The following is a 26,856-nucleotide window of genomic DNA, read 5'->3' as shown; positions in this document are numbered from 1 at the left end:
CATGCCTGCTCTCTCCTCACCCCTGTGTAGCCCCACATTTCCCTTCCCAGAGAAAAGCAAGGCACAGTTCTTCCCCAGAATATTTCTGGGATTCACATTCTCTGAACCTCAGAGAAAGGAAAAACAATTCTTATCATTTGCTGTGCCTGTGTTGTGCCAAAGTAGAATGGATTATGGAGATTGTTTACCCAGAGTGATGGGGTTTTGTTTCCTTGGCCTGCCAGGGCCAGGTGTGTGTGTGTGTGTGTGTGTCGGGACTGTCGGGACAGCCACGAGATTCTGTGCAGTGTGAGCAGAGCTGAGCGCTGGGCAGATTTAGTTTTAGATGTATAGAATAATATAGTATAATAAAGTAACTAATTAGCCTTCTGATAAGATGGAGTCAGACGCATCATTCTCTCCCCTCGGGAGAAAATATCGGGAGCGAAAACATCCACTATATCCTTGTGTCCCCGGCTGCATTTCCGTGGAACACCTCGAGGGCTGATAAAGGAGGGAGATCTCGGCTCGCTGCGGCAGCACCGGGAGAGGCAGCGGCGCCGACAGACCCTGCCCGAGGATGGATAGCACGGGCACTCCACTCAGGAAAGATGGAAGAAGTGACAGATGTGTTAAACGGCAATAACCCCTCCATGAAGTATTTCCCCACATCAGGCACCAGTAAATGATGGTGGTTGTGCCCTGCCTTGATTGTTTCACGTCTGCTGGCAGCCTCCATTAGGAGCCATCCATGCTCTCTACTCTTGCTCCCCTGCCCATATATTACCTGTGGGGTCGATGTTCTACACAAATGCCTTCTAATGAAATTATAAGCAGAAGAAAATCACGTTTTAATAGAAATCCTGTTGGGTAACATGCCCTGCCAGAATTGCATTGCAGGGCAGGTTTGGGGGGGCGGGGGGAGACTCTTTTAGCATGTTGGGTTGGAAAAAACAAACAGCCGTGGTTGAGGGGACCTGCATTTCCTCGAGTCCACAGCAATGTGCTGAGAGCAGCAATGGAAGCTACCCCAGCTTTTGGGGGCACAGCATCCCTGAGCATCCTACCAGGATGATGCCACAGTGCCTCTGCCAGGATGGCCCTGGGCTGGGCCGGTGAAATTCCACTTTCGAGGGTTTTTGCTCTGTACAGACTCTAGATCATTTTCATGGAAAGTTTTGCTGCGACACCACGTTCTCCCAGAGCCAACCTGGATCTATTTTCCAATTTTCCATCAAAAAGTTGGGATGTTTTTCAAGTAGAACAAGGCCCACTTCCAAGGAATATGGGCTAGGCTTTGGCCTGCTTTCCAAGAAAAAGGGGATTTTTGCTTTAAAAACATGCCAAAAAGTTGTTTTCTCAGGGCTTTTCTTCTGCATAAAAATTGCAGTTTCATTGAAATTGAAGGAAGAAGGGAACAAAAATCCTCATCCAGGGCTCTTTGAAAGAGGAGCTGCAGCGTGGGGGTTCAGCCTCCCACAGCCACAGCCACCCTCGCTGCTCTGGAGCAGGGGTGCCTTTGCTGGGCCGTGGAGTGTTGTATTTGCAGGGATGATGCATCTGACTCCGTGCTCTCAGAAGGCTGATTTATTACTTTATGATGCTATATTATATTAAAGAATACTAAACTATGCTAAAGAATACAGAAAGGATACAGACAGAAGCTGAAAGATAATAATGAAAACTCGTGACTCTCTCCTCAGAGTCTGACACAGCCTGGCCCTGATTGGCCAAAGAGTGAAAACAACTCCCAGGAACCAATGGAACAATCACCTGTGGGTGAACAATCCCCAGCCACATTCCACAGCAGCAAAACACAGGAGAAGCAAATGAGATAATATTGTTTTCCTTTTTCTCTGAGGCTTCTCAGCTTCCCAGGAGCAAAATCCTGGGCAAAGAGATTTTTTTAGAGCATGTGAATGCTACAATGGAGCGTGGGAATGGACAAGAAGCAGCCCAGAGCCTGGGACTCTGAATTTTCCTCAGCTCTGCCCTTGCCCTTGTGCTCAGAGTGGTGCTGGTGGACACGGCTGAGTGCCAAACCAGGACAACCCCTGTGGCAGGGAGAAATGATGAAGAGGACTCCATTTTATCAGAAGGCTAATTAATTATTTTATTGCACTATATTATTTTATACTATATTACACTATATTATAGTACATCTAAACTGAATCTGCCCAGCACTCAACTGCACACAACTGCACAGAATCTCGTGACTGTCAGCCTACAGTCCTGACACACACGCAAACAAAACCCCATCACTCTGGGTGAACAATCTCCACAATCCATTCTACTTTGGCACAACACAGGCACAGCCAACAAGAATTGTGTTTTCTTTCTCTGAGGTTCAGAGAATGTGAAACCCAGAGATATTCTTGGGAAGAACCGTGCCTGGCTTTTCTCTGGGAAGGGAAATGTGGCTGCAGCTGAGCACATCCTGCCCCTGCGCGGCACCTCGAGCCCACGCCGCCTCAGCGTCAATAATTGGATCCATTTCTGCTCCGACAGGGACGATCTCAGCCCCTGTAATCGAATCACCCTCGAGGTGCAGGAGACGTCACGGCCGTTGCCATGGTCCTGGGCAAGGGTGGAGGCTGGGAGAGGAGCAGAGGGGCAGGAGGGGACAGCGAGCATGGGCAGGGAGCTGTGTCCCAGCAAGGGAGCAGTGACTGCAGTGGAAATTGTAGTGACTGGAGGGGAATGCACAGTGCAGAGCAGGAGGGATTCACTGTGTTTGCACAAAAAGCTCGTATTTTATAGGAGTTTTTAAGGATTTTTACATAGCAGTGTCAGAGATAAAGCCAGTGCTCCCTATCCACTGGCACAGACCACAGCACCTCCTCCTCTCGGGGCACCCTGGGCTGCACCAGTCCCCACCACCATCCAATCCTTCCCTGCCCAGTGTCCCCTTCCTCAGAGGATCTCAAGGGGCTCTCAAAGGAACTGTGGAGCTATAACTTGGGAGGCATGTCCTGCTGCAGAGTGGGCAGCAGCTTCTGGATGGATTTTTATGGAAGATTTTCTGCAGTTCCAAGATCACTTGACTTCGAGGGTCTGGCCAGGCCCTAGTGAGGTGTGCCCTTGGTGAGGCTGGTCTTGCTCCTTGCAGCCGTCGCAACAGGGTGGGAAGGGGAATGGAAATCATGGAAATCCCACTGGCAGCTGCTCTGTGTGTGCCCACATGGCAGCAGCTCAGCCGCAGGAGCAGTGGCTCTGTACAGGAGACACCCAAAGCTTTGCCAGGCTGAGAGGAGCAGCTGAAGCAGAAGGACTTGTCTGGCAATGCTCTGCTGTGTCCAGTGTGCTGTTAGGCTGTAGCAGAAGGAGCTTGGCACAGGGCAACTGCTCCAAATTCCAGTGAAAACTACTGACAATAACAACCACCTTCCCCTTCACTGCTGATCCCCCAGAGAGGCAAAGCCATGCCCAGCCCCATCCTTTGCAGCAATATTGGATCAGTGGGACAAGGAAAAGCTGCCCCAGTCTGATCCCAGCGCTCCATCCCTGTGTGTCCCTATTAATTTAAGAAGAAAGATGTTTCTTCACTTGCTTTGGTTCCTCTGAGAAGCCCAGAAGAAGCTGGAGCAGCTCCCTTGGGGCCTGGAGCTCCCCTGTGAAAGGGATTGAGGCCATAGCTGAGGGTAGGGGCTCCATTTTGCCAGGGAGGAATTTAAAGTGGGAAGGGTTTGGAGCAAGGCAAGGAGCTCCCATGCTTTGGGAACCATCACCTGAGCTTCCTCCCTGGCACATCGGCCCTGCAAACAGCTCACATCAGAAGTGAAACGACTGCCTTGCAGCTGCTTAGACCTTCAGTTCAGCAGGATAACCCTTTCCAGGCACTTTGGGAAGCGGGGCAGAGGTGCCCTCGCTGTGGTTGCTGTGTGACCTCCTCCACACCCAGAGCCTGCTGGCAGCACAGGTGACGTGGCTTCCTCTGCTCACAGGTGAGGGTGATGCCTGGGCACCCTGGGCTCTGTGCAAACTGGAGAAGCAGTGCCCAGGGGCGCAGGGTGTTCCACAAAGGGTGGCTCCACGGCTAGCAGGGATCCAGCCCCACGGGGCAGACGAGGACAGGGATGGGGCAGCACTGATCCGACCCCAACAGGGGGCACGCGTGTGGGCAGGGATGTTCCCCAGCTCTGCTGCCCCTTCATGGGGCACGTGGGAAGGGGGAGGCCAAGGCGAGAGAGCTGCAGCTCCCCTGGGCAGGGGAGCCCTGCCCCAGCGCTGCCTGCGTGTGGCCTTTACGGGCCGTGACCAATGGCCCCGCTCAGCCCGTGCCGGCACCGGCAGCCGGGGGCTTTCATCCCGGCCAGGAATGCCAATTAAACTTTGACTTTCTCGGTGTCGCTTACCCGAGAGCTCAACTCTAACCCTTTGCCTTTCATATCGAAAGTCGAGCTGGGGCACGCCTGTTAACATCTGCACAGATGTTTGGGGAGGGAGAGGAGGGATCCAGCCCTGCAGCGACCTTGCTGGTGCCACTCCTCTCTTTGCAGCCCCACCGATGTTTGCAGCGCAGGATGGTCCTGGGCTGGGCCGCTGAAATTCCACTTTCGAGGGTTTTTGCTCTGTGCAGACTCTAGATCCTTTTCATGGACAGTTTTGCTGCGACACCACGTTCTCCTAGAGCCAGCCTGGATCTATTTTTTCCAATTTTCCATCAAAAAACTGGGTTTTTTTCAAGTAGAACAAGGCCCACCTCCAAGGAATATGGGCTAGGCTGAGCGCCGAGGTGCAGGTGGGAGCTGCAGCAGCTGGCACTGGGTGTCACACGCCCTCCCATCAGCTTTGGCTTGAACTGCTCTGCCCAGCACTTGCATTATCTTCATGTGACCTTGCTGCAGGGGTGGAAGAGGAGCCCCCCTCAGCAGCACCGCAGCTCTGCTGAGCAGAGTGATGTTTATCAGAGTGCATTGCTGATTTCCATAGGGGAGCAGGAATTTCCAGGGATGTCTGCGTCCCTGTGGAGCTCTGGCTGGGCCTGGTGTGTCCCTTGCCTGAAGGATGCCAGGCCAAAGAAGGGCTGCCATGGGGACTCCCGTGGAATTCCTACATCCTCTCCCGTCTCATGCCTTTATCTCTGGAATCCCAGCAGAGCAGATGTCTTGTGCATGACCACAGGCAGAAACTGCCTGGCTGGGTTTGCAGCCTCACTTCAATTAACCACCTGAGCCCCATTCTCTCTGCTGGCAGCAGCCTCTCACTTTAATTAATCATCTCCCTGTGCCTGCAGGGAGGACAGGCTGGCTGCTGTGCCCGGCTGCAGCAGAGCCCTGCCTGTCCTGATGGCCAGCTGAGGGCAGGGCCCTGCTGCTCCCCACACTGGGCAGCAAAGGATCGGGGTGCCAAGGGGACCCTGCTGCCCCTGTCCTGGCCCCAGCCCCACACCTGCTGGCTCTGGAGCTTTCCACAGCAAAGAATGTTTTCAGGGGAAAAGCAAAGAGGAGGAGGTGTGAGAGGAAGGCTGGGTGCTGCGTGGGGAGGGGACTGGTGGCCATGGCTTGCCTGGGTCACCCACACGTGTGCCACTGACTGCAGCTTTCCTCTCAGAAGGGAGGGAATGAAAGAGCAGCGAGTGCTGTCCAGCCTGGGGGGCTGCAGACCCCAACCACAGCCTCGCCTGCTGCCCTGCCAAAGAGTCCTTGGCATGCCAGGGGCAAATATTTCAGCTGTGAAATATAAATTCAGCTCCTTTATTGACCTGGCCTGTAACTGGATCCAGCATGCAAACAGTACAGAGCCTCTTTCCACAGACTGCGTTTTCCTCCAGCCTTTCCAAGCTCCCCTTGCTCCTCCTGGGATCCCTTGGGCTCCTGCAGCCAGGAAGCCTCCCCTGGGTGCTGGGGCAGCTCTGAGTGGTGCCTCCCAGCCCATCCAAGACTTTGCCTGCAGTGAGTGAGGGATGCCTCAGCCTCTGAGCACAGCTCCTGGTCTAAGCCCAGGCGAGTGCTGCTGGCCAGGTTTGCAGGTGGCTTTCTGGGTCACATCTTGTGCCAGGCCTTCCAAAAACAGATCCTCTATTTCAACCCATTCATTGTTTCTTCGTGGCTTTCACCAAGCCCTCGTTGCTCCTACGTGCCACATCAATTTATCTTCTCCTCCCAAACCCTCCTGCTCCAGACCAGCACCACCAGCAGCTCCATCCCTGCTGCAGGCAGTGCTGGGGGCCCTCAGGAGCTGGGCTGGCAGCTCGTGCTGGACTCTCACTGGTCCAGAGCATGCCAGGGTAGCAGCACTCTTAGAAGCTATTCAGCTGCTTCTGTGCCCCAGCTGGGCATTTTGAGGAGGCTCCTGCCTCTTCTTCCTTCTCCTGCAGGTGCAGGGTGATACCCAGAGATGCTTTGGGAGATGATGAGGTGAGAGTGGGATGAGTAGGAGCTCGCTGCTGCCAGGAGTGTGGCCCGCAATGGCTATCCCCTTCTGCAGAGGAAAACACAGCTGCTGCTGCCTGCACTGGGAGGAGGCAGGAGCAGAGGTGCCCTCAAGTAATCCCCCTCCTCCCCAGCAGCTGCCAGCAGGGGTTTACAGCTCCTCTCAAGGTTTTATTAGTGCCTGGTACAGACCCAGGCCTCCTGCCTCTGCCCAGTTGTCAGGTTGCTCATAAACCAGAATGATTTTGGAATAAGTAATGCTGAAACTATTCCATATCATAAAGGAACAAGGGCTCCTTCCCTGCCAGAAATGCTCTGCAGTGATGGTGCTCCTGAACCATGTGAGCTACAGAAAACATGGGGCACTTAATTAAACAGAAAGGCACCTCCTTCCCGGGCACCAGGGGGGTGGCACAGAGGAAACCAGCGTGGTGCAGGGTTTGCTGGGGTGACAGGGTGTTTACAAACACGAGCCTGGCTCATGGAGATGCCTGGCCACAGCAGGGAGCTCACAGAATCCTGAAATGGTTTGGGATGGACCTTAAAGCCCATCCAGTTCCCCCCATCCCCACCGTGGGCAGGGACACCTCCCACTGTCCCAGGTTTGCCAAGCCCTGTCCAACCTGGCCTTGAACACTTCCAGAGATGGGGCAGCCAGAGCTTCTCTGGGCACCTGTGGTACTGAAATGGGCTCTAAGATCTCCTGCAACCTTTTCCTCTCCGGGCTGAAAACCCCCAGCTCTCAGCTTGTCTCCAAAACAGAAAGCCGAGTCCCTCGGGAGCTCCGGCACGGAGCTGGGCTGGCAGCCTGGGCTGGCAGCTCACCGCGGGGCTCAGCCCCGTCCCTGTGCCCGGTGACACGCCGCTGCCGGGTGTTTCCCTTCCTGGGAGGGGCTCGGGAGCAGGCAGGACCCAGCTCGTGGCAGGATGCAGCTTCTCTGCTCATCTGCCGGGCTGCGGGCGGGAGGCGGCTGCTGGGGCGAGGCATCGCCTTCTCCTCTCTGCGGTGCCGCATCTCCTTGAAGCGTGACAGCCGCGATTGCTTCCAGATGTTCGCCTCCTCGCCTCCAGCCGGCCGGGGGGGATGTGGTGAGCTCGGAAACCAAAACGCAGAGCAGATGTAGCGCGTCAGCCCCGGCGAGGAGCGCAGCTGGCCGCGGGCACCGGAGCTCCTCCCGCGCGGCTCGGCCGGGCTCGGGGCGCTGCCCTCCCGCAGCATCCTCCGCAGGTACCTGCTGGATTTGTGAGGTGAAACGTGGCAGGAGGGAATGATGAATCTGGCTCCGTGTTCTCAGAAGGCTGATTTATTATTTTATGATCTGTATTATATTAAAGAATGCTACACTAAACTATGCTAAAGAATACAGAAAGGATACAGACAGAAGGCTGAAAGATAATAATGAAAACTCGTGACTCTTTCCAGAGTCTGACACAGCTTGATCATGATTGGTCATGAAGTCAAAACAATTCACATGAAACCAACTAAACAATCACCTGTTGGTAAACAATGTTCAAACACATTCCACAGCAGCCAAACACAGGAGAAGCAAATGAGATAATATTGTTTTCCTTTTTCTCTGAGGCTTCTCAGCTTCCCAGGAGCGGAATCCTGGGCAAAGGAATTTTTCCAGAAAATATGACAGTGAGAGGTACCAGCAGGAGCCAGGCTGGGGAGCAGCCAGGAAGCATTTTGGGAGGCTGTGCAGCAGCTGCCAGCCCCTCCTAAGTGCCACTGAGACTGGGACCTTGAGCTGTGCAGTGGGGCAGGGCATGGCTGGTGCTGCCCAGGATCCTCCCTGCCCAGCCCCGCTGCCACACTGGGGATGTGGGGAAGGACTGATGATGGCACTGGTGATGTCAGGATGGACTGGGATTGGTGACATCATAGGATAAATTGGGACGGAGGAGGGAACTCTGCCTGCAGAGGCTCTTGGCAGGCAGCAGAGGTTAGGGAAGAGCAGTGGGGAGCCTGAGGACACGCTCAGCTCTCGCCCAAGGGAGGATTTTTGGGGGTGGGAGATGCCAGAACCTCGGGTCTTAGCTCTGCACTGGCACCACACTGCCCACCTGGGCTTTGCCTTCCCCCGAGGAGCTGCAGGAACACCCAGCAGCAGTCCTGGGGCCCTCCCCTGCAGCCTGCACAGCCCATCCTCTGCAGCCAGTGCTGGGATGCCTTGGAACTCTGCTTTTACCTTGGATCTCACTTCCCCCCTCACACCCAGCACTCATAACAGCTATCCTCATGTTCCCCCTTCACAGAGGACTCGAGAGAAGCAATTAATCTCAGTAACAGGCTTTGAAGAGCAGAAGTGCTGCCTAAGCACTGTGCTGTCTCCTTTTGATGGGGTTAGCCGTGCTGGAATATGAGCGAAGACATTTGGAGTAAATTAATAAAGCGTTTAATGACATCCAAAAGTTAGGGGGATGGAGCATTTGAAAGGGGTTTATGGCTTTATGGGCAATGCAGAGCAACTCAAAGGGCGTGTTTTCGACATCAGCTCTGTTCCTTGGGCTCCCTGAACAGGATAAAGCCTTTCTTTGTGCTTTTTACCACGGTGCATCTGTCACCCCAGTCAGGCCACACTCCCACATCCCGGTGCCTGCTGCTCCCCTGGCACTGCTGCTGGCCCAGGACATGGATGTGTGCTCGTGTTCTGGCGCTCCAGGACGGGAGGGTTTGTGTGAATGCTCTGGCACGGGCTGGCACTGCTGATCCTCACGCTGCCGATGCCAGCTTTGCCGGAGCCGCGCTGGGAAGGTCAGGGCGCCGCAGGACAGTCATTTAAATAACTCAGTCATTTAAATCTCAGTTTCCCTACAGGTGATGACGAGGGATCATTAAAATGCAGCAGGTGCCATGGCCTGCTTTGCTCTGAGCTCTCCCTGCTCCAAGAGCACTGCAGAGATAATGCGTTTTCCTGGCGGTGTATTTATGAGAGTCGAGATATGAGCACTTGGCCAAGCTCCCAGAGCGAGCTTGTCTGATGCTGCACACCCCGTAGATGGTGTTTTTCGTGTTGTTTTTATATTTTTAGCCTGATTAATATCCTTGTGGTTGCTGGAGCATGGAGACTGCTTTATGTTTTGCCAGCAGGTTCTGAAGCCAACGTGATTTACGCAGCAGCTGGTGGAGCGGGAGACACTGATGCAGCAAAGTGTTCTTCACCCGCTTCCTCAGCACCTTCCTGATAGGTTGTCAGCTGGGATCAGCTGGCCAGGGCATCTCCTGGGATGTGACAATTTCCCTACCCCAAATTTCATGGCACGGCCTTTCCAAAAAATGCCTCTTGCTGATTATCCCCAAGGGTCCCAAAGCAGGGCCTGGGGCTGCGTGGGGAGATGGTTCTTCCCTGCAGATCTGCTTGGGAAAGCAAAGGAGGGAGCAGCCAGGGTGCCCTCCCTCTGCTCAGTGCCTGCAGCTCTGCAGGAGTACCTGGGAGGGTCTAACACCCAGCCTGCGGTGGGGAGGAAAGCCCCCAGGGTGCTCCCTGGCTCTGGGGCTCCTCCAGGGGTGCTCCAGATGTTAATCTGACATTAATTAGCTGTTAATTAGCAATCGGGTCCCTCCAGGCTATAAAACTGACTGTAGCAGCCCAGCCCAAGGCTCTGAGAGCTGGGCAGGGGCTTTGGGCATTTATTTCCACGGGCAGAGCCTTGCACGGTGCCCAGAGCCCTGTGAGCTGCTGGCACCACGCTCTGCAGAGCTGCCAGTGAGACACGGCTGAGGATGAGGCACTTCCAGGGACAGATGCACCTTGCAGGTCCACACATCCATGTCCTGGACCAGCAGCAGTGCCAGAGGAGCAGCAGGCACCGGGATGTGGGAGTGTGGCCTGACTGGGGTGACAGATGCACCGTGGTAAAAAACACAAAGAAAGGCTTTATCCTGTTCAGGGAGGCCAAGGAACAGAGCTGATGTCGAAAACACGCCCTTTGCATTGCTCCATTGCCCATAAAGCCATAAACCCCTCTCAAATAAAGTCAGATAAAGCATGGTGGTGCAGCAAAAACACGATAGATCCTTAAAGCCAGGCTGGAGCACATAAAAGGCACACGTACATCTAGATGAACATGCAGGTATGCGCTTGCACAAGGGTACAGCCATGTCTCAGGGAGTCCTGGCCTCCTTTTCCCAGCAGACACATCTGCCTTTGCTTGGGCTGGATGGCTGTTCCACGTCCCTGGTTTTGGCAGCACATCCTTCCCACCTCCCAGCCTGGGCCTGGTTTTTGTGCTTCTCTGAGAGGCTTCCTTGGGCTCTGGGACCCTGCACTGTCACTGTGGTGCCTCTTCCTGGTCTGATGGGCTTTGCTGCCTTAATCCAAAAGGAGATCCGGGGTGGGAAACATGCAGGGCTAGGGCAGACCCCACTGGAACCTTCTCTCAGGCTTCAGCACATGTCGGGCAGCGGTTGGAGCACAGGCACAGGACAGTGCAGCCAGAACACACCATCCTGCCCTTTCCATGGGGCTGATGCACTGCCCTACAGATCCGCAGCTATTCCTTAATTCCACGCTGTGACTACGCAATCAGACTCTCCAGTGCAATAATTCCAAACCCCTCCTTGATTCCTGTATTAAATAAAGTACATTTACAGAGTATATGAATTCCAGATTCAGCCCAGGACTCCAGGGATGCATATTCCTCTCCTGGAACTTGTATATCCGGCCTGAGGATGAAAACCCCCCGAAGCCCTGAGCATAACAAGCATTTCTTGTATTTCTCCTGTCTCCGTCACATCGGGCATGCAGCGAATGCTCGGGCTGATAAACAGCATCTGGTTGGAGTCAGGTAAGGACCTCTCTGGGGATTTGGTTCGTGGTCAGCCGCCAGCCTTTCTCTCCCTCCTTAATGTGCTTTTGCAGATGGATGAGAACTGCAGCCAGTCAAGGCTGTGGTTTCAGATAAAGCTGAAAGGGGAAGGGGAGGGGGGACAAGGTCGGGCTCAGGCTCGGTTCTGTCCCGCTGCCAGGGCTCTTGCTTAATGCACGGCACATGGAGCCCCCTCCCCTCCTCGCAGGGGGCTCAAAGGGACGTCCACGGGACGAGCTGAGCATGTCAAAAAACCCTGGAGCCCATTTCCCCTTCTGCAGCTCACGGTCCAGGAGGAAGGTGCCAGGTGCCTCTCTGTGCTTGTCCCTTTCTGGTGCTTTCAAGGAAGAGAGGAGTGGTGGTCCACTTGGTTTTTGTTGGAAACCTGGAAGTCCTGCAGGCACCTCCTGGGATGCCTCGGAGAAGCTGCCAGGTTCTGGAGAACTGTCTGAATCCGTGTTTCTTACACAACTTTTTTCTTTTTTTTTTTTTTTTTTTTTTCTGCAGGAGGCGGAGGAAATTCTTGTACAGAAATGGAAACGCACCCCTTCTGCCAAGCTATTTATTCTGCTTCCTATGGAAACCGAGGGGTCCCTGCCTTTGTGCTGCGATTCTGCACTGAACTTCCAAGTTTATTTTTATGCCCAGATTTGGCAAAGCGCTGAGGGCTGAGGGTGGTGCTACGTACGAGCTGAGGTCTCTCCCTGTGTGAGGCTGTGCCCAAAACACCTACCAGCACCCACAGGCACGTGCTCCAGCAAACGCCCCCGCACCGGGCTTGTTCCTTACGATGAGACTTTCTTTTCTTGTCCTTGCCAAGTTATCCTCTGCTTTAATTAATTTTGCACAGTGAGCCTGGGAGCTGCTGGTGGTTTTGAGCCTCTGGAATAGTCAGGGAAGCAATTTAATCAGCGTGAGGGAGCCAAAGTTACTTAAGCGATTTGTAATAAGTTCCAGGCTCTTCCACACTAAAAGGGGTTTCAGCTGAGGACAGAAACTTCCTGAGCCTGTTCTGCAGGACAGGCTCTTCATCTGCATGTGACCAACACTTGTGCAGGGATGTGGAGCAGCCCTGAATGAGAATTCATAGAATCACAGGGTGTTCGGGGCTGGAAATGACCTTTAAAGTTCATTTAGTCCAATCCCCTGCCACGGGCAGGGACATCTTCAGCTCCAGCAGGGTGCTCAGAGCCCTGCATATGCACAAAAGGCCACAGCACTGTCAAAAAGTTATGAGTGGAATTTCACCTCCAACCACAAGTATAAAATATTGGTGAGCCTCAGTCTGAATTTGTCAGCCCTGCACTGACCAAGCCAATGGTGGTTCTGTTTCTTCAGAAAACAAAAAAAAATCCAAGAAATTCCCCAGTGACTAAGCAGGCACTGGAAATCGGTTGCTATTGTAAAGCTGTGGGTAACATTTCCTCAGCTTTGAACGGATCAAATATAGAAGAGGAGAGTGGAAAAAAAGACAGCTAGCGAGGAATGAACACAAAAGGCTGTGCCTTTAATTAATGCTGCTGTTTCCTTCACCATTTCCAAGGAAACTCACTGCTGATATTGAAACTAGATTTAATATTGTGACTTGTAGAACAAGATGGTGGATTTTAAGGTGTCTGAATTCTTACCATCCCCTTGGACAGGATAAGAGGAAGAAAGGGGTCGGCGGGTGTTGCTGTGGGTTTTGCATCCCCTGTGGTGGGGGTGGCTTTGGGGCAGGGGGTGCTGCTCCCCCTCTGCAGCCCAGGGGCACAGAGCAGACCCAGCAGGGTCTCATTTGGGCTTGGCTTGGCTTTCCTCTCCTCTGCCATGTGCCCTGCAGCGAGGGAGGGCCAGGAGGGTGTTTGGCAGCCAGGGCACCCCTCGTGTCCTCCCACAGCTGCTCGGGGCCATCCCCTGCAGCAGCAGCAGCAGCAGCAGCTTTTGGCTTCAGGTAAAAATAAGATTTCAGGTGCATAAATATGTACTTGAAATCTGGGATGAAGACACTGTTCTCTGCTTGCTGGGAATTCCACGTGGCTGTGAATATCTCTGTGTGCTCGTTTTTGTGGGCTGGCAGTGCGGTGCCCTGCCGTGTCGGGCTGAGGATGCTCCTGTGCCCGATCCCCGCCTCGCCTCGGAGGCAGGAACCCCTTCGGTGTGCCCTGAGGCCAGCCCAGCTCCTCGGGGGATATGCCAGGTGGGCTGAGCATGTCCCACATGTACTGTGCTGCGATGTGGCCGCGACATCCGGCACAGGGAAACCGCCGCGGGAGCAGATGCTGCTCCTGGGGCTCTGCTCCTCTCCTCCTCCTCCTCTCTCCCCTGAGGCTCTCCAACCCTGTCCTGCTCCTGGGGAAGCTGCTGCTCGTGGGGGGCTGAAGAGACAGGATCCAGCTCATCCCCGGGGCTGCCTTTGTCCAGGGAAGCAGTGGCAGTGCCAGGGGGCTGGCAGACCAGGGAGAAGTGGTGGGCAGAGCTCCCACCTGTAGGATTGGGAAACTGGCATGAAGAGGATCCCAAGTGCTGCTTCTGGACCCCCAGCTCCTGCACTCAGGGGTGCCCTGACACCCACCTGGTCCTGGTGCCCAGTCCCGATGTTCCCTGCCCACCCACAGCCACATCCCCACTTTGCAGGGGAGGCTGGAAGGGAGTGTAAATTAAACCCACCAAAAATCAACCTAATTACTGGGGAATAAAGATCCCATTATTCTCTCTGCCCCGAAGCAAGAAAAAGAAATTTCCTTAATTTCCTTCCTAAACTCAAATGAGGGTTTATGGGGAAGGTGCTCCTGGCACGGGAGCAAGAGCAACAGGAGCTGGTGGTGCGTGGTCCTGGCAGGGTCTCGGTGCCCAGGGGCACAGAGCCTGGCTCCAGGGTCCTGGCAGCATGACGTGACCCACCTGCAGACCAAAGGTGCTCCCAGGACAGAGCTCCTTTGACTCCTGGGGCCTCTGTGATGATTCTCTCCTCAAGGATCTCATTGTGCTGGCGCCTAGCTGATGATCTGCATCGGGTTTGCACCCGCCTGGAGCCTGGGCAGGAGAAGGTCCCGCTCCAGTTCCTGAAAATGCAGCCCTGATCAATGGGAATGGAGCTGTCCCCACCAGCCAGGCAGCTCCAGAGCTCCCTGGGACCCGACTTTGTGGTGATGCTGGGAGCCAAGTGCTGGTTTTCCATGGGAGTGGAAGCTCCCAGTCGAAGCCAGTCCAGCCTGCACCCCTTGATCACCAAGCCCTGGACAGGCACACACCTGGGTTGACAATAACCATCAGTGGAGCAAAGCTGCTGCTTTTGGGAGGAAAACAGCTGAAAACGCATTTTTCTGGCAGCTTGACAGTTGCGTCTTAAACAAGACATTTTAAACTTCCACTGCGAGCCAAAAAAAGTTGTAATTTGAATATACAGCATGGCACATTCCTCCAAAATTGATCATAAAGTTCTGCTAAAACACAGGCACGGCCTGAGTAAAATAAATATTTTTGCTTCCAGAGAAGTGAAAGGTCTGGCCAGCGACTCAATTTATAATATTTTTAGCAGGTGATTCATCGAAGAGGGAAAAAAATACCCAGGGCAGCTGAATTCAGCAATGGCTCTTTGTCTCAGCAGGGCCAACGAGTCCAGGCCCATCGGTAGCTGCTGTGGTGAAGCTCCTTGGCTGGGGCCCTGGCCTTTTCCTGGGGTCTCTGAGCCCTCCAGGACCTGCTCCCCTCAGCAAAGCTGCAGGATTTTTGGCTGCAGCTCCTCCAGGTGCTCCTGGCTGCTTTGGGCATGGTGCTGTGCCTCAGTCCTGCTGGGGCTGGGCTGAGGGTCCCTGTTATTATGATATTTTTTGAAGATTTTTTTTTGCTAGGATTTTTTCTTTTGAGAAGCTGAGAAGCCTCAAAAAAAAAAAAAAAGGCAAACAATATTATCTAATTGCTTCTTTCCTTGTTTTGCTGTTTTGGAATGTGGCAGGTGCATCTTTAATTAGTTTTGTGTAAATTGTTTTCACTTAATAACTAATCCCAGTCTAGCTGTGTCAGACTCTCTGGTTTGAGTTTTTATTATTCCTTGTTGTTTAACCTGCTGACGTTTCTTTTCTCTATTTCTTTAGTATAGCTTTAGTATAGCATTTTGAATATCATATAATATCATAAAATAGTAAATCAGCCTTCTGAAACATGAAATCAAATTCTCTTCCCTCATCCTGAGAGCCTCACACCACCACAGGTCCCCAGTCCTGCAGCCCTGGGTCACTTCTCCCTTCCAGAGCGGGAATGGGACGGGCAAGGACAGAGGGCCCTTTGAGGTTTTGTTTGCCCAGAGCAGCTTCAAGAGCTGTGGGTTTGGATGGGGTTTCTTGACTGAGCTCCACTTGCTGCATTGCTGAGGTCTGAGGATGGAAAACAAACCCTTTGGCCTTTCCCATCTCCGGCTCCAACAGTAGATTCTTTTCTTCTCCTCTCCACAGGTACTGGCTCTTCCCAGGCACAGGAACTGGAGGAAAGTACAAGCAGAAAGGAATTTCTCCACGTCCCCAAGGCTGTGCTCTTCATTTGAGGCACACACAGGTCAGTCCATGAAACCCCTGGGGGGGCTGCACGGCCCCAGCACTGGTCACTGTGGCTCTGAAGCCCAGGAGTGAAGGAACCCATGGGTTGGGGGCTGTAAATCCCCCCGGCTAGTTTGGGATTTAAGCCCGCACGGATCCTACATGGACGAAGCAAAGGACGAGAAGCGCTCTTTCTCCACGTGGTTCTGATGTCCTGTTCATTAGCTGGAAAGGGACATCTGCTGCGTAGACCATCCAGGTGAAAAAAGAGGGCGAACCCCAAAACCCAAGGGACATTTATACCCGTGGAATGGAAGGCTGGGACGGAGGGCCACAGCCAAGGGGACACCAGTGAGGAGGGGCGAAGGGAGGAGCTACAAGGGACAGACCACCTTATCCGAGGGATACAAGGGGAACAGTTCACCCAGTGCAGAACATCTAAACACCTATATAGTGCATCACAACACAGGAGTGAGGCGCAGACCCTGTGACCCTGGCCAGGGATGCCAACAATCACGGGGAGCCCTCCCTGCTGTCAAGGTGAGGCACAGATCCTGTGACCCTGGCCAGGGATGCCAACAATCACAGGGAGCCCTCCCTGCTGTCACGGTGAGGCTGGGGTGATGCAGCAGAACCGTGGCCCCACAGGGCATTTCTGGAGCTGGAGGGCACTGGGTGGTGGCCGATGCCTCTGGACCCCTCCAGTGCTTGTGGCCAAATAAAAAGAGTGGTCTTCAGAAGAGCTGCTCAGGACGCACGAGACACCTGCTCCCAGCTATAAAAATGGATTAGTTGCATTGCAGCTGGAGCCCATCCAGGCAGCAGCGCCTTCCCCAGCATCCCATTTGGCACGCAGAGCCCACCGCCTGAAAGAGCAGGAAAGACGAGTGAGGGGACAAGCTGCGGAGTTAAAAGGAGGGTCTGGAGGCTGTGATCCTCTCCTGGTGCAGAATCAGAGAGCTGGGAGCAGCCCCAGACGCAGCGCTGTCACCAAGGCTGGGTCTTGCCCCCGGAGGCCCTTGCTGAGCCTTCCCATTGTTCTTTGTGCTGCAGCCTGGTCCCAGCGTGCTCCCAGCTGGCTGGGATGCAAACCCCAGAGCAGCAGATACTAACTCATTGTATTCCAAGTGTTGGAAGGACTCCATGGTCCAGCACGAATTGAGTGGTGAGATATTCAATCGGAGGAAACCCTCCTCGTTAACAGAGCATCCCAGGCACGCAGCGGCGGAGGTGCTGCCTCAGCCCTGCCCTGGGAACCTGCACCCAAGCCCAGGGAATTCCACAGGGGCCTGCAGGGACATCTGCAGGACCTGCTGCTGCTGCTGGTGTGGCCCTGCTGTCCCCCAGAGCCCGCTGGGCTGAGTGCCAGAGCAGCAGCTGGGCACAGCCTTGGTGGCAGTGCTCCACTCTCCCATGACAGAGCAGCAGTGAGCGGCCGCTTCTCCTCAGCAGCGCTCAGGCACATCCCAAAACAATGGCCACATGCATTTCCTTCATTCACCTGGAAAATCTTATTCCCCTGCTAGACATCTGCCATAATGCAGTCCTGCCTGGATTGTCAGCCTCACGTGGGGTTTTACGACGCTCTGAATACCAATTATTTCAGGTCTTCCTGCAGCAATCTCTGCCCCAAAGGATGCAATAAGAGAACTAAGAGACCACATCTGGGTGATTGCCACAGGTATGGTTTTATCATAAGCTTTTTGGTCAGTGTGCCACTTGGTCCCCACTGCGCTGGTTCGGACTGACACGCTCTGCAATCCCTGCACCCAAGGCCAGGGGCCTAGGTCCAGCTCTTGGAAAACAACTGTCAAGGTCAGGGCTGCAACCAGCAGCTCAGGTTTCTGACTGATTTGCAGCGCTTGCGGAAGCTCCCAGAGCTGCAGCATGGTCCTGCGACACGCCTCGTCAAAGGTGGGATGTTGGTATGTGCAGGGTTTGGAGCAACCTGCTGACCAGCTGGGGAAGGCACGAGGATGAGGGAGGAAAAGAGGATGGAGAGCTGCAGGAAGGCAGATTTCCCAGGGTGGGAGCCCAGGAGAGACTCCTACAGCTCTCCGGGCAGCCTGGGCTCCTCTGTGACCCTCACCTGGAGCCAAACGCCAGCAGCACCCTGGGAAGGGCAGGAAAACAAAGGTGGGGGTGGGAAATGAACGTGGCCCAAGGCTGAGCTCGCTGAGCGAGCTGTGGCCAGGGTGATGCAACCAGGGTCAATTAAGCTCATACCACACAGCCTCGCAGGGCACATCAAGTGCCAATTTTCTGCACTGCTGAAGAGGTAAAGAATGAAAATGAGAGCCAACAGGAAGTTCCAGCTGGAAAGAAAGAGCCACTTGGGAGATGGGAGCTGAAGGCTAGACTGGGGCCAGCGATGAGACGAGCAGGCAAGTGCCCCTGCCCGAGGCTGCAGCAGCTGGGAACGCTCTCCTGGCCCAAACCCTGGGGAGAACACGGGCTCTGGGGTGTTGGCATGGGCCGGCAGCACGCAGAGCCAAGCCTGGCTCCCGTGGGTGCTGGGACAGGTGGGACGCAGCAGCCACCCCAGCAAAGTGAATCCTCTCCTCCTGCCCGAGGCATCTGCCCTTTGGAGAAAGAAAGAGATGGACGGCAAGGGTGAGCAGGCAGGGAGCAGCCCGGGAAGCAGAAGCGATTGAGGCTCCCCACCCTGCTCGTCCATGGAAGGTGCAGCAGAGTCCTTTCCACTCACTGCCCTGAGTGAAGGGGCCAAGTTCATTCCCCTGCACGCATGCCGTGGGTCCTGGGGGTTTTGGAAGGGAATTCCGGGCAGGCCACAGGGGGAACAGACGGCACAACTGGTTTGCGAGGGGAAGTTTCCCGTCTGAGCGGAGTTCTCTCTTCTCTTTGGGAAGCAACACCCCTGCTGACGCATCCCGAGGACGAAATGGCTGCGCGGAGCCCGCGGCTCATTCCCGCTCCTTGCGCTCCCTCTGCAGGAGCGGGCGGGGGCCGGGAGGGGCCGGGGGGCGCTGCCAGCCCCCGCTCGCAGCCCGCACCAGGCTGGCACCTCTGGCACGAACCCTTCGGGGTGAGGCCGGGGGGGATTCAACGGAACGGCTTGAGCCGATTTCCGTGTGCGTGTGGCGGGCTGAGTGCTGCCGGGGGGATGCTCGGGGACCAGGCTGAAGTTTGGGCTCAGGTAAATTGTGGGGTGATGGCCTCAGGGCTCCGGGGAAAGGGGGCGGGGAGCGCCTGCCCCAAGGGACAGAAGCTGCGGCATGCGGAGATGCTCACCAGAGCTCACCTCGGAGCCCCTCGCTGGGGTGGGGCCCAGAACAAAACCGTCGGACCCTCACAGCTCCTCTGCTCCAAAATGTGTCCCCAGATAAACCTCCTGCTGTCCCCACTGCCCCAGGGCTGCTGCCCTGTGCTGCGGGCGCTGCCGCCTCCTGCCCCGCTGCTCTGGGGAGCTCCGTGGCTCCGCCTGTCCCTGCCGTGTCCCGCAGGACAAAGCGGCACCCCTGGGCTCCCATCCGCGGGCACATCCACTGCCCCGAGGTGTGCCCTCCTTGCCCAGCCTCGCACAGCTCCGAGCAGCTCCCCATCACCTCTCCCTGCAGCCCCGGGGCCGCAGCTCCCGCTCCCTCTGTAAGCGCAGAGGTTCCGTCCCCGTCAGGCTGCCAAATTCCAGCCGAGAGCACATTTTTACGGCATGACACCAGTGGGGCCCCGGCAGGAGCCGGCATGAGCTCCAGGGTTCCCCCGGCAGGCGCCGGTACCGGCGGAGCGGCGGCCGGTGCGCGGCTCGCCCCGCGCCGTGCGCCCCCGCTTCCCTCGCTCTGCCCCTGGGAGCGCTCGCCAAATATTACAAAACATCCTCCTTCCTTCGCCCCCGGCTACAGGGCGCACAGACACCCGCCGCCCGGCCCTCCCCACCCCGTCCATCCCCTTCCTTCCTCCCTCGCTGCTCCTTCCCAGGCAGCTGCTACGCAAGCGGCTTTCCAAGGAGCCCCGGGCCAGGTAGCAGAGAGTGACAGAGCTTGGGACAAGCCTGCAGCTGCAAAGGTAGGAAGGAGAAGGGAGCTGAGGGCCGGGACACTCACCCAGAGCTTGCCTACCCAGGCTGGAGGGAGGAGGAGAGCAGGGACCGAGGTGCAGAGCTGTCCCCGGCTCCAGCAGCCCCCTGCGATGGCAAACCCTGGAAGACACCTTTGGCCAGCACAAGCTGCCCTGCACTGCCCGCCCTGATCTCACGGTGCTTTCCCGGGCAGAGCGGGGCACCGGCACCTGCCGGGCCGTGTGGCCACGCCGGGCTCTCCTCCAGAGCCCTCGAGCTGGCCGGGATGTGATCTGTTCGGGATGTGATCTGTTGTGGCTCTGTTTGGGTTGCCAAGGAGGCGCTGCCGGAGCCAGACGGGATGATGTGTGCTGGCACGCTGCTCACGCCGCCTGGTTCCCTCGGGACCCTCGGGAACGGGAGATGCCACCAGAGCTCCGAGGGAGAGGGCTCAGGCACGGCGCTGTCGCTCCGAGGAGCTGTGCTGCTGCTCTGCCGCCACCACGGGCACAGCTCAGGTGCTCCAGGTATGCCCAGGTTCACCTCGGAGCCTGGTGCTGCCAGCTCCGGGCAGGTTTGGAGCTGGTGGCATCCAGATGGAAGGCTCCAAGGAGGCATTTAAACACCATCCATGTGACAGACCGGGCTCTTAGTCACAGACCCTGGAAACCTCTGCAAACCTCTGCCCCGGGCAGCAGAAGGGTTGGCTGCCTCTTTCCCAGGCATATGGAAATTTCCATGGAATTAGCACGAGGATAATTATTACCAGCTGCCCCTGGCAGAGCACAGTTGTCCTGCTGGCCAGCTCCAGTGCTCCTCAGCATGCTGGACAGGCCAGGGGGGCAGGAGCCCCACCTGAGCTGAGTTCTGTTGCCAAAGAGTAGCACCTCACATCTGGGGCACATCTGGCTGCTCTGCAGCCTGCCTGCTGCGTGGCTGGCACCCAGCCCTTTGGGCAGGGTGCTGTGGCACTGGCTGCTTGTGGCTCTTCAAGGTCCTGTGACACTTGGCCCAGGGGGGAAGCAAAGCCTCTTGTGCAGCTCTGCTCGCCTCCAGACCCCCAAGTGGGGCTGGGGGCTGCTCTGGGACTCCTGGGGGTCTGAACAGCAGCTCTAAGGCCAAGGCTGTGGTTCACAGGTGGTGACACGGATCCTTCCTGCTGTCCTCAGGGGCTGGGAAAAGCTTAATCAGGCTTTGTCCTGCTAGTTTGTCAGGTTGAGGGAACTCTGGGGAGGGTGGTGAAGGACGTCACCAGGTGCCCTCAGGGGTCTTGCATTTGTAAACTGGTTTTCTCTGCTGGCGTGCTACACAATTGTCACTTAATTTTGGTGCCTTCCCCCTCCTGACTGTCCCTCCAGGGTCTGCCCGGAAAGGCAGCAGTTTCCCAGCAATCTGTGTGTGTTTACTCCTCGCAGGGTGGGACCCTGCCAGGGAGGGTGGGGACTGTGGCCCAAATTGCCGAGCGTGGAGCCGCAGTGCTGGCGTGTTCCCCGCTGCCTGTCCCCGGCTTGCTTGGCATCCGTGGGCCCTGCTCGGTTTTTTTAATGCTGGTTTTTAACGTGTGTGTGCTGGAGCCTCGGCTCCTGGTCAGATTCACCCCTCCAGTTTAGGTCCCTGCTCCGACAGGATGCACTTCTCCAGGAAATGCTGAATTCCTGCCGCTGGGGAGCGGCCCTCAGCTCACAAAGCCTCGTGGAAGCATTTTTTTCATTTCTGGGATAAGCTGCTGAAGCCTGGATGCAGCATCCCAGCCCGGAGTGCAGGTCCTGGCAGCTCCTGTCCAACAGACGGAGATGTGTGTGTCCCAGCCTGGCCCAGCCGGGCAGGGCAGCATTTCCAAACGCACCACTCAGAAATGGCTGGAGGAATTCCTTCGAAACCAAAAGCACAGGAATGGAAGGGCCAAGCCCTGGGAATCCTGCCCATGCCAGAGCCTGGCCCCTGGGCACGCTGCCTCCACAGGAGGATGCTGTGCAGGGACTGCACACCCACTCCCAGAGCTCACTCCTGCCCCTTTCCCCTAGGGGATGAGCAGAGTTAGGGACTGCACATCCACTCCCAGAGCTCACTCCTGCCCCTTTCCCCTAGGGGATGAGCAGAGTTAGGGACTGCACACCCACTCCCAGAGCTCACCCCTGCCCCTTTCCCCTAGGGGATGAGCAGAGTTAGGGACTGCACATCCACTCCCAGAGCTCACTCCTGCCCCTTTCCCCAGCAGGGATGAGCAGAGTTAGGGACTGCACATCCACTCCCAGAGCTCACTCCTGCCCCTTTCCCCAGCAGGGATGAGCAGAGTTAGGGACTGCACATCCATTCCCAGAGCTCGCTCCTGCCCCTTTCCCCAGCAGGGACTGCACATCCACTCCCAGAGCTCACTCCTGCCCCTTTCCCCTAGGGGATGAGCAGAGTTAGGGACTGCACACCCACTCCCAGAGCTCACCCCTGCCCCTTTCCCCAGCAGGGATGAGCAGAGTTAGGGACTGCACACCCACTCCCAGAGCTCGCTCCTGCCCATTCCCCCAGCAGGGATGAGCAGAGGCAGAGCTTGTCCCCAGCTGCAAGGGGAGGAGGCACACAGTGACACACAGCACAGCACATGTTAAAGGCCAAACACTTAAAGGCAGTGTTTGGCCTTTATCACCCACGCAGGAAGGCAGAGCAGTCCAAAACCCACTCCAAGGACTGCATCTTTGGCCTGGGAACCCAAAAGTCATCTCCTCACCTTCTTCACTTGCTGCCACAACCCATCAGGGCCTGGGAGCCCTGAAGTCCCTGTGACACGGCCAGTCTCCCCAGCAGTGCTGCCCAGCAGTGGCAGCTGCCAGGCTGTGGCTGGATTTGGAGCAGACCTGTCCCCGGGCCATGCTCAGAGCCGTTTCCTGATGGCTTTTCCTTCACCCACATGGCCGTGGTGCAGTGCCAGGAGGCTGTGGCATCCCAGGACAGGTGCCACCCGTGGTGCAGGTGCCACCAGTGGTGCAGGCAGGTGCCAGCAGTGCCCGGGCTCCTCGGTGGGGTGCAGGGTGTGCCTGCGGCACTGCCAGGGATTATCTGGCCTCATGCAGCAGGCAGGGCCCCACTCCACGTCCCACATGGCTGTCACCTGACTCAGCCCTGGTGGCCAACCTGGTGACCGACCGCAGTCCCGGACTTGTCCCCTGGCTCGCAGGCAGCAGAGGTAACACTCGCTCCTCCTGGGGGCATCTCGGGGCTCTGGGGTGGTCGGGCTGTTGTGGGAGCCCCCCTGCACACAGAGGGGTCCCCATGGGTGGGCATGGCTGAGGGCACGCTGGGCACCGCCATAGGCAGGAGAGCAGTTGAGCCTGGCAGGACATTTTTTCATCCAAGGAAAGTTTGGTTGGCTTCGTGTTTTATATTTTTGTTGTTTTTTAGGAAGGTGAGAGCTTTCAAGGGCACTGACACTTTTCTTGCCAAGAAAACACTGCAGCTCCAGCCAGAACGCCCTGACTGACAGGGAAAAAGAGAGATTAATAATTCCAGTTTTCAGTTTCTCAAAAATAAAAAGCCTCAAACGTTGTCAGAAATGGAGACATTCTCAGGCACTTTAATTAAAAGTACTCCAACCAGGACGTTTCCCTAGCAGGGTCACCTCTGAGCTTTTAAAGTGCGACCTTAAATCTTCCTCCCGTGGAGGGGTCTGGCTGCTCCCGACATCGGGACTGGCTCGTTGGCTTCCCCTGCAAGGAGATTTGGAAAGAGGCTGTCCTCGGGGGAGAAACCACACCAGCACTTTGTCAGGGCTTCTTGACAGAGATCAGGTGCCCTGGACAAGGGGCTCAGACCCCAGTTTTCATTGAAGGTGCAGTGTGAGAGGCTGTGCTGGTGGCTGCTGAGAGGGGCTAAATGAGCAGCTCTAGCTTGGGCAACAGGGAGAATTCCTTCATGGAAAAAGCTGTCCGGCCCTGGCACAGGCTGTGGTGAAATCACCATTTTTGAAAGGGTTTAACAGACCTGTAGATGTGACACCTGGGGGCACGGGGCAGTGGCTTGGTCAGTGTTGGGCTTTTTTTGAGGGTTTTTTCCAACCCAATCTCTTATTCCCACACTCACCCGCCCCTTGCTGTCACTGTAGGACACAAAACAACAAACTTGCTGCTTTTTCTAAAGTAAAAAAAGAGACTTTTATTTTTCTGACTCCAGCATTTATAGATTTCTAAAAGTGACAGTGCATTGGAGGGTGACAGTGCCACCTCTCCAATGACACTGGACAAACCAACAGCCCATCACATTTACTTCTTCTATAAAAGAGTACAAAACAACAAGTTATTTATATAAAGAAAATTCCTAGCAAAAACATAAGCATCAGAAGGCTTAGAAAATCTTAAAAAAACCAGGGTGACACCATGGCAGCCCCGCATCCACCTGGCTCCTGCTGGGGCCGGGGCTCTGCCCCGCGGGGAAGGGCTCGGGGCTTCGAGCGGCACCCAACGGCTCAGTGGCAGCCTGGGCAGTGCTGGGTCAGTGCTGGGCAGTGCTGGGTCAGTGTTGGACAGTGTCGGGTCAGTGCTGGGCTTTTCCGAGGGCTTTTCCCACCCCAAGCGGTTCCGTGCATCTCTCATTCCCACAGCCCCCACGCCAGCCCCGCATCCGCCTGGCTCCTGCTGGGGCCGGGGCTCTGCCCCGCGGGAAGGGGCTCGGGGCTTCGAGCGGCACCCACCGCCCCCCCAGGCCCCCCCCCGAGCCCGGTCGAGCCCCCGCCCTCCCTCCTCTCTCCCGGTGTCCCTCCCGCCCGCGGGGGAGGGACGCGCCGGGACCGGCGGAGCGGCGGCAGCGAGCCCGGCCATGGGGGCGGCGCAGAGCCGGGACCCCCGGGACCCTCGGGACCCCCGGGCCCCGCCGCGCCGGTGAGTGGAGGGGGGAAAGGCGGATCGCGGTCAGGGTGGGTCCCGTTCCCCCGCAGCAGCCCCTTGCCACGCGTGGGAGCGGAGCGGGCTCGCCGCGGTGCGGGCGGCGAAGCGGAGAGTGAGATTTCATCTGCGGGGAGAAAGTTCCTTTCCCGTCTCTGCCTCTCTCCTCGTCCCCCAGCACACTCCTGAGCCCCCATCCCTGGTGTCAGCTCAGCCCGGGAGGGAAGCTGGGCTGCCTCTGGACCCCCGGCTGTGCTGGGGTGGGCTGAGGTGGGAGCTGGTGGGGTCTGCAGGCTGGGGGAGCTGGGGCTGGGCTGGGGGAGCTGGTGGGGTCTGCAGGCTGCAGGAGCTGGGGCTGGGCTGGGGGAGCTGCTCCCCACCAGCTGCTCGGGCGGTGGGAACTGAAGGGGAGCCACTTGCTGGGATCATAAGGAAAAGTGGAAACCTCTTATCTGTGGATCAACCAAAACATTGCTGAGAACAGACATATTTTCTGTAAACGGGGTCCCTGTGAGGTGAAAACAAGTGTGTTCTGCCCTTGTAGCTGCTCGGTCCTGCCTTTATTTCCTGCAGTCATCTCCTACCTAGACATTAGAGGTGTTTTCAAGTGGAAAAGCCATCCCAGCGTTCCCTGCGTGGCTGCTTATTTCTGCCTTGTTGGACTCTGCTGTTTCTCCTTCCCACCTGTTTGCTCCACCTTGAGCAAACTTTGTTTTGTTCCTCCTGCCCTTTACCATCTTCCTGGTCCCCGTCCCTCTCCTGGTTGTTGTCCTTACTCTTTGCTGTCCCCATTCCTGCTGGTCACCCAGGTTATGGCTTAGGGTGCTCCCTGCATTTCCCAAAATGACTGAATCTGGAGTAAACTCAGGGATCTAAGGCCTGACAAACACCTGATAAAAGCATTCCTGCCACATAGCACAGATATTTTTAGCAAAGGAGCTGAAGGGGGAGTCAATAAGCTGCAGGATGAAGGCAGCTGCTTGTGTTCATCCGGCATCAGTGTGGAAAAGGGGCTGGAGCCTGTTCCTTTTGAAATGAGCTCGCACCCACACGAGTGCATCAGCCAGATTAAGCTGTGCTTGGCATTTTTAAAATGCAGGAATAGCAGAGCATTCATTATCCCATCGGTCCTTTTCAGTGCAGCCACAAATGTCTGTATTTATCCATTTGCTGGCAGTCTGGTGGGGAAAGGCAGCTGGAGCCCGGGGCTGGCTGCTGGTGTCCAGGCTCGTGTGTGACACTTGTGTCCTTTATTTCTATTTCCGTAGCGCTGTTTTGATGGAATGTGTAGCGATGGGAGCTGTCACATCCCGGGCCGGGAAGGGTCCCGGGGGAGCTGAGCTGCTCGGCAGCGCTGTCCCACGCTGGGCATGGCTTTGGAGCTCGGCAGCGCTGCCGCAGGGGGTGACACCGGGGCTCCTGCTGTGCCACCCGGGCTGCTTCTGTGCCACCCGGGCTGCTTCTGTGCCACCCCGGCTCCTGCTGTGCCACTCGGGCTGCTGCTGTGCCACCTCGGCTCCTGCTGTGCCACCCGGGCTGCTGCTGTGCCACCCCGGCTCCTGCTGTGCCACCCGGGCTGCTGCTGTGCCACCCGGGCTGCTGCTGTGCCACCCGGGCTGCTTCTGTGCCACCCTGGCTGCTTCTGTGCCACCCGGGCTGCTGCTGTGCCACCCCGGCTGCTTCTGTGCCACCCTGGCTGCTTCTGTGCCACCCCGGCTCCTGCTGTGCCACCCCGGCTGCTTCTGTGCCACCCCGGCTCCTGCTGTGCTCTCGGCAGATGGCAGAGCCCGAGATGGGAGCAGGTCGGTTTTGTGTGCCTCGAATTCCAGAGCACTGGGTGTCGTCCTGCTCGGTCCGGGCTGTGCCCAGAGGTGTCCAGGCTGAGCTTCTGCCAAGGTCGGGAGAAGCAAAAGGAGCCCTGCGCTCCGGGGCAGCCGCGGGGCCCCAGCCCTGCTCTCCCGGGCCCGGTGAGCTCGGCAGCGCTCGGAAATCCATCCTGGGGAGCCCTCTAGCGAGAGCAGCTCCCGCCCGAGCCCGCCGGGCTGCCGGGGCTGCCGCTGCCCCCCGGGACATGCTCCGGGGGGCTGTCACACTTGGGGGCTACGCCGGGCTGCTCCGGGATGCTCCCGCACCTGGGGAACGCCCGGGATGCTCCAGATGCTGCTGCACGCAGGGGATGCCGACCCCTGATCGATAGAATAGGTTGGAATAAAATGCAGCAACAGAAAAATGCTCCTGAAACACCTTGGAGCTCCTCTCCCGCAGGAGATAAGTGATATGTGGATAAAGTGCTT

The 26,856-nt window shown here is 56.7% G+C and overlaps 2 protein-coding genes across 7 annotated transcripts in view; one reads left to right on the top strand and one right to left on the bottom strand.

The window, feature by feature from the left end:
* Positions 1-17,190: 17,190 nt before the first annotated feature.
* Positions 17,191-19,404, bottom strand: LOC119710779. Its single transcript, XM_038160178.1, has 2 exons — positions 17,906-19,404; positions 17,191-17,792 (listed from the first exon to the last, which is right to left on the bottom strand). Exons 1-2 carry the CDS (start codon positions 18,567-18,569, stop codon positions 17,191-17,193), a joined length of 1,266 nt encoding a protein of 421 aa, XP_038016106.1. The 5' UTR covers positions 18,570-19,404.
* Positions 19,405-19,569: 165 nt separating this feature from the next.
* TACC1 (transforming acidic coiled-coil containing protein 1) overlaps positions 19,570-26,856 on the top strand; it is a 34,445-nt gene continuing 27,158 nt past the window's right edge. Inside the window, exon 1 of one of the 6 annotated variants that reach the window (XM_038160193.1) lies at positions 19,570-19,702. Coding sequence is in view for 1 of the 6 variants with exons in the window: in XM_038160190.1 (XP_038016118.1) it covers positions 24,498-24,559 (62 nt within the window). In the remaining 5 variants the exon portion in view is untranslated. Of the gene's footprint in view, positions 19,703-22,144; positions 22,873-24,069; positions 24,560-26,856 lie in introns of those variants that run through there. The other 5 variants (XM_038160195.1, XM_038160194.1, XM_038160191.1 and 2 more) reach the window with 5 other exon arrangements.

The sequence above is a fragment of the Motacilla alba genome, chromosome 22 (genome assembly GCF_015832195.1).
Source record: "Motacilla alba alba isolate MOTALB_02 chromosome 22, Motacilla_alba_V1.0_pri, whole genome shotgun sequence".
NCBI lineage: Eukaryota > Metazoa > Chordata > Aves > Passeriformes > Motacillidae > Motacilla > Motacilla alba.
This window is presented reverse-complemented; position numbering and strand designations above follow the sequence as displayed.

Excerpts from the sequence above, each read along its gene's own strand:
- LOC119710779 (XM_038160178.1), bottom strand. The coding sequence starts at position 18,569 with ATGCGTCAGCAGGGGTGTTGCTTCCCAAAGAGAAGAGAGAACTCCGCT. Across the intron at positions 17,793-17,905 it reads GTGCCCTGCGAGGCTGTGTG|GGTGCTGCTGGCGTTTGGCT; the intron begins GTATGAGCTTAA and ends TGCCCTTCCCAG.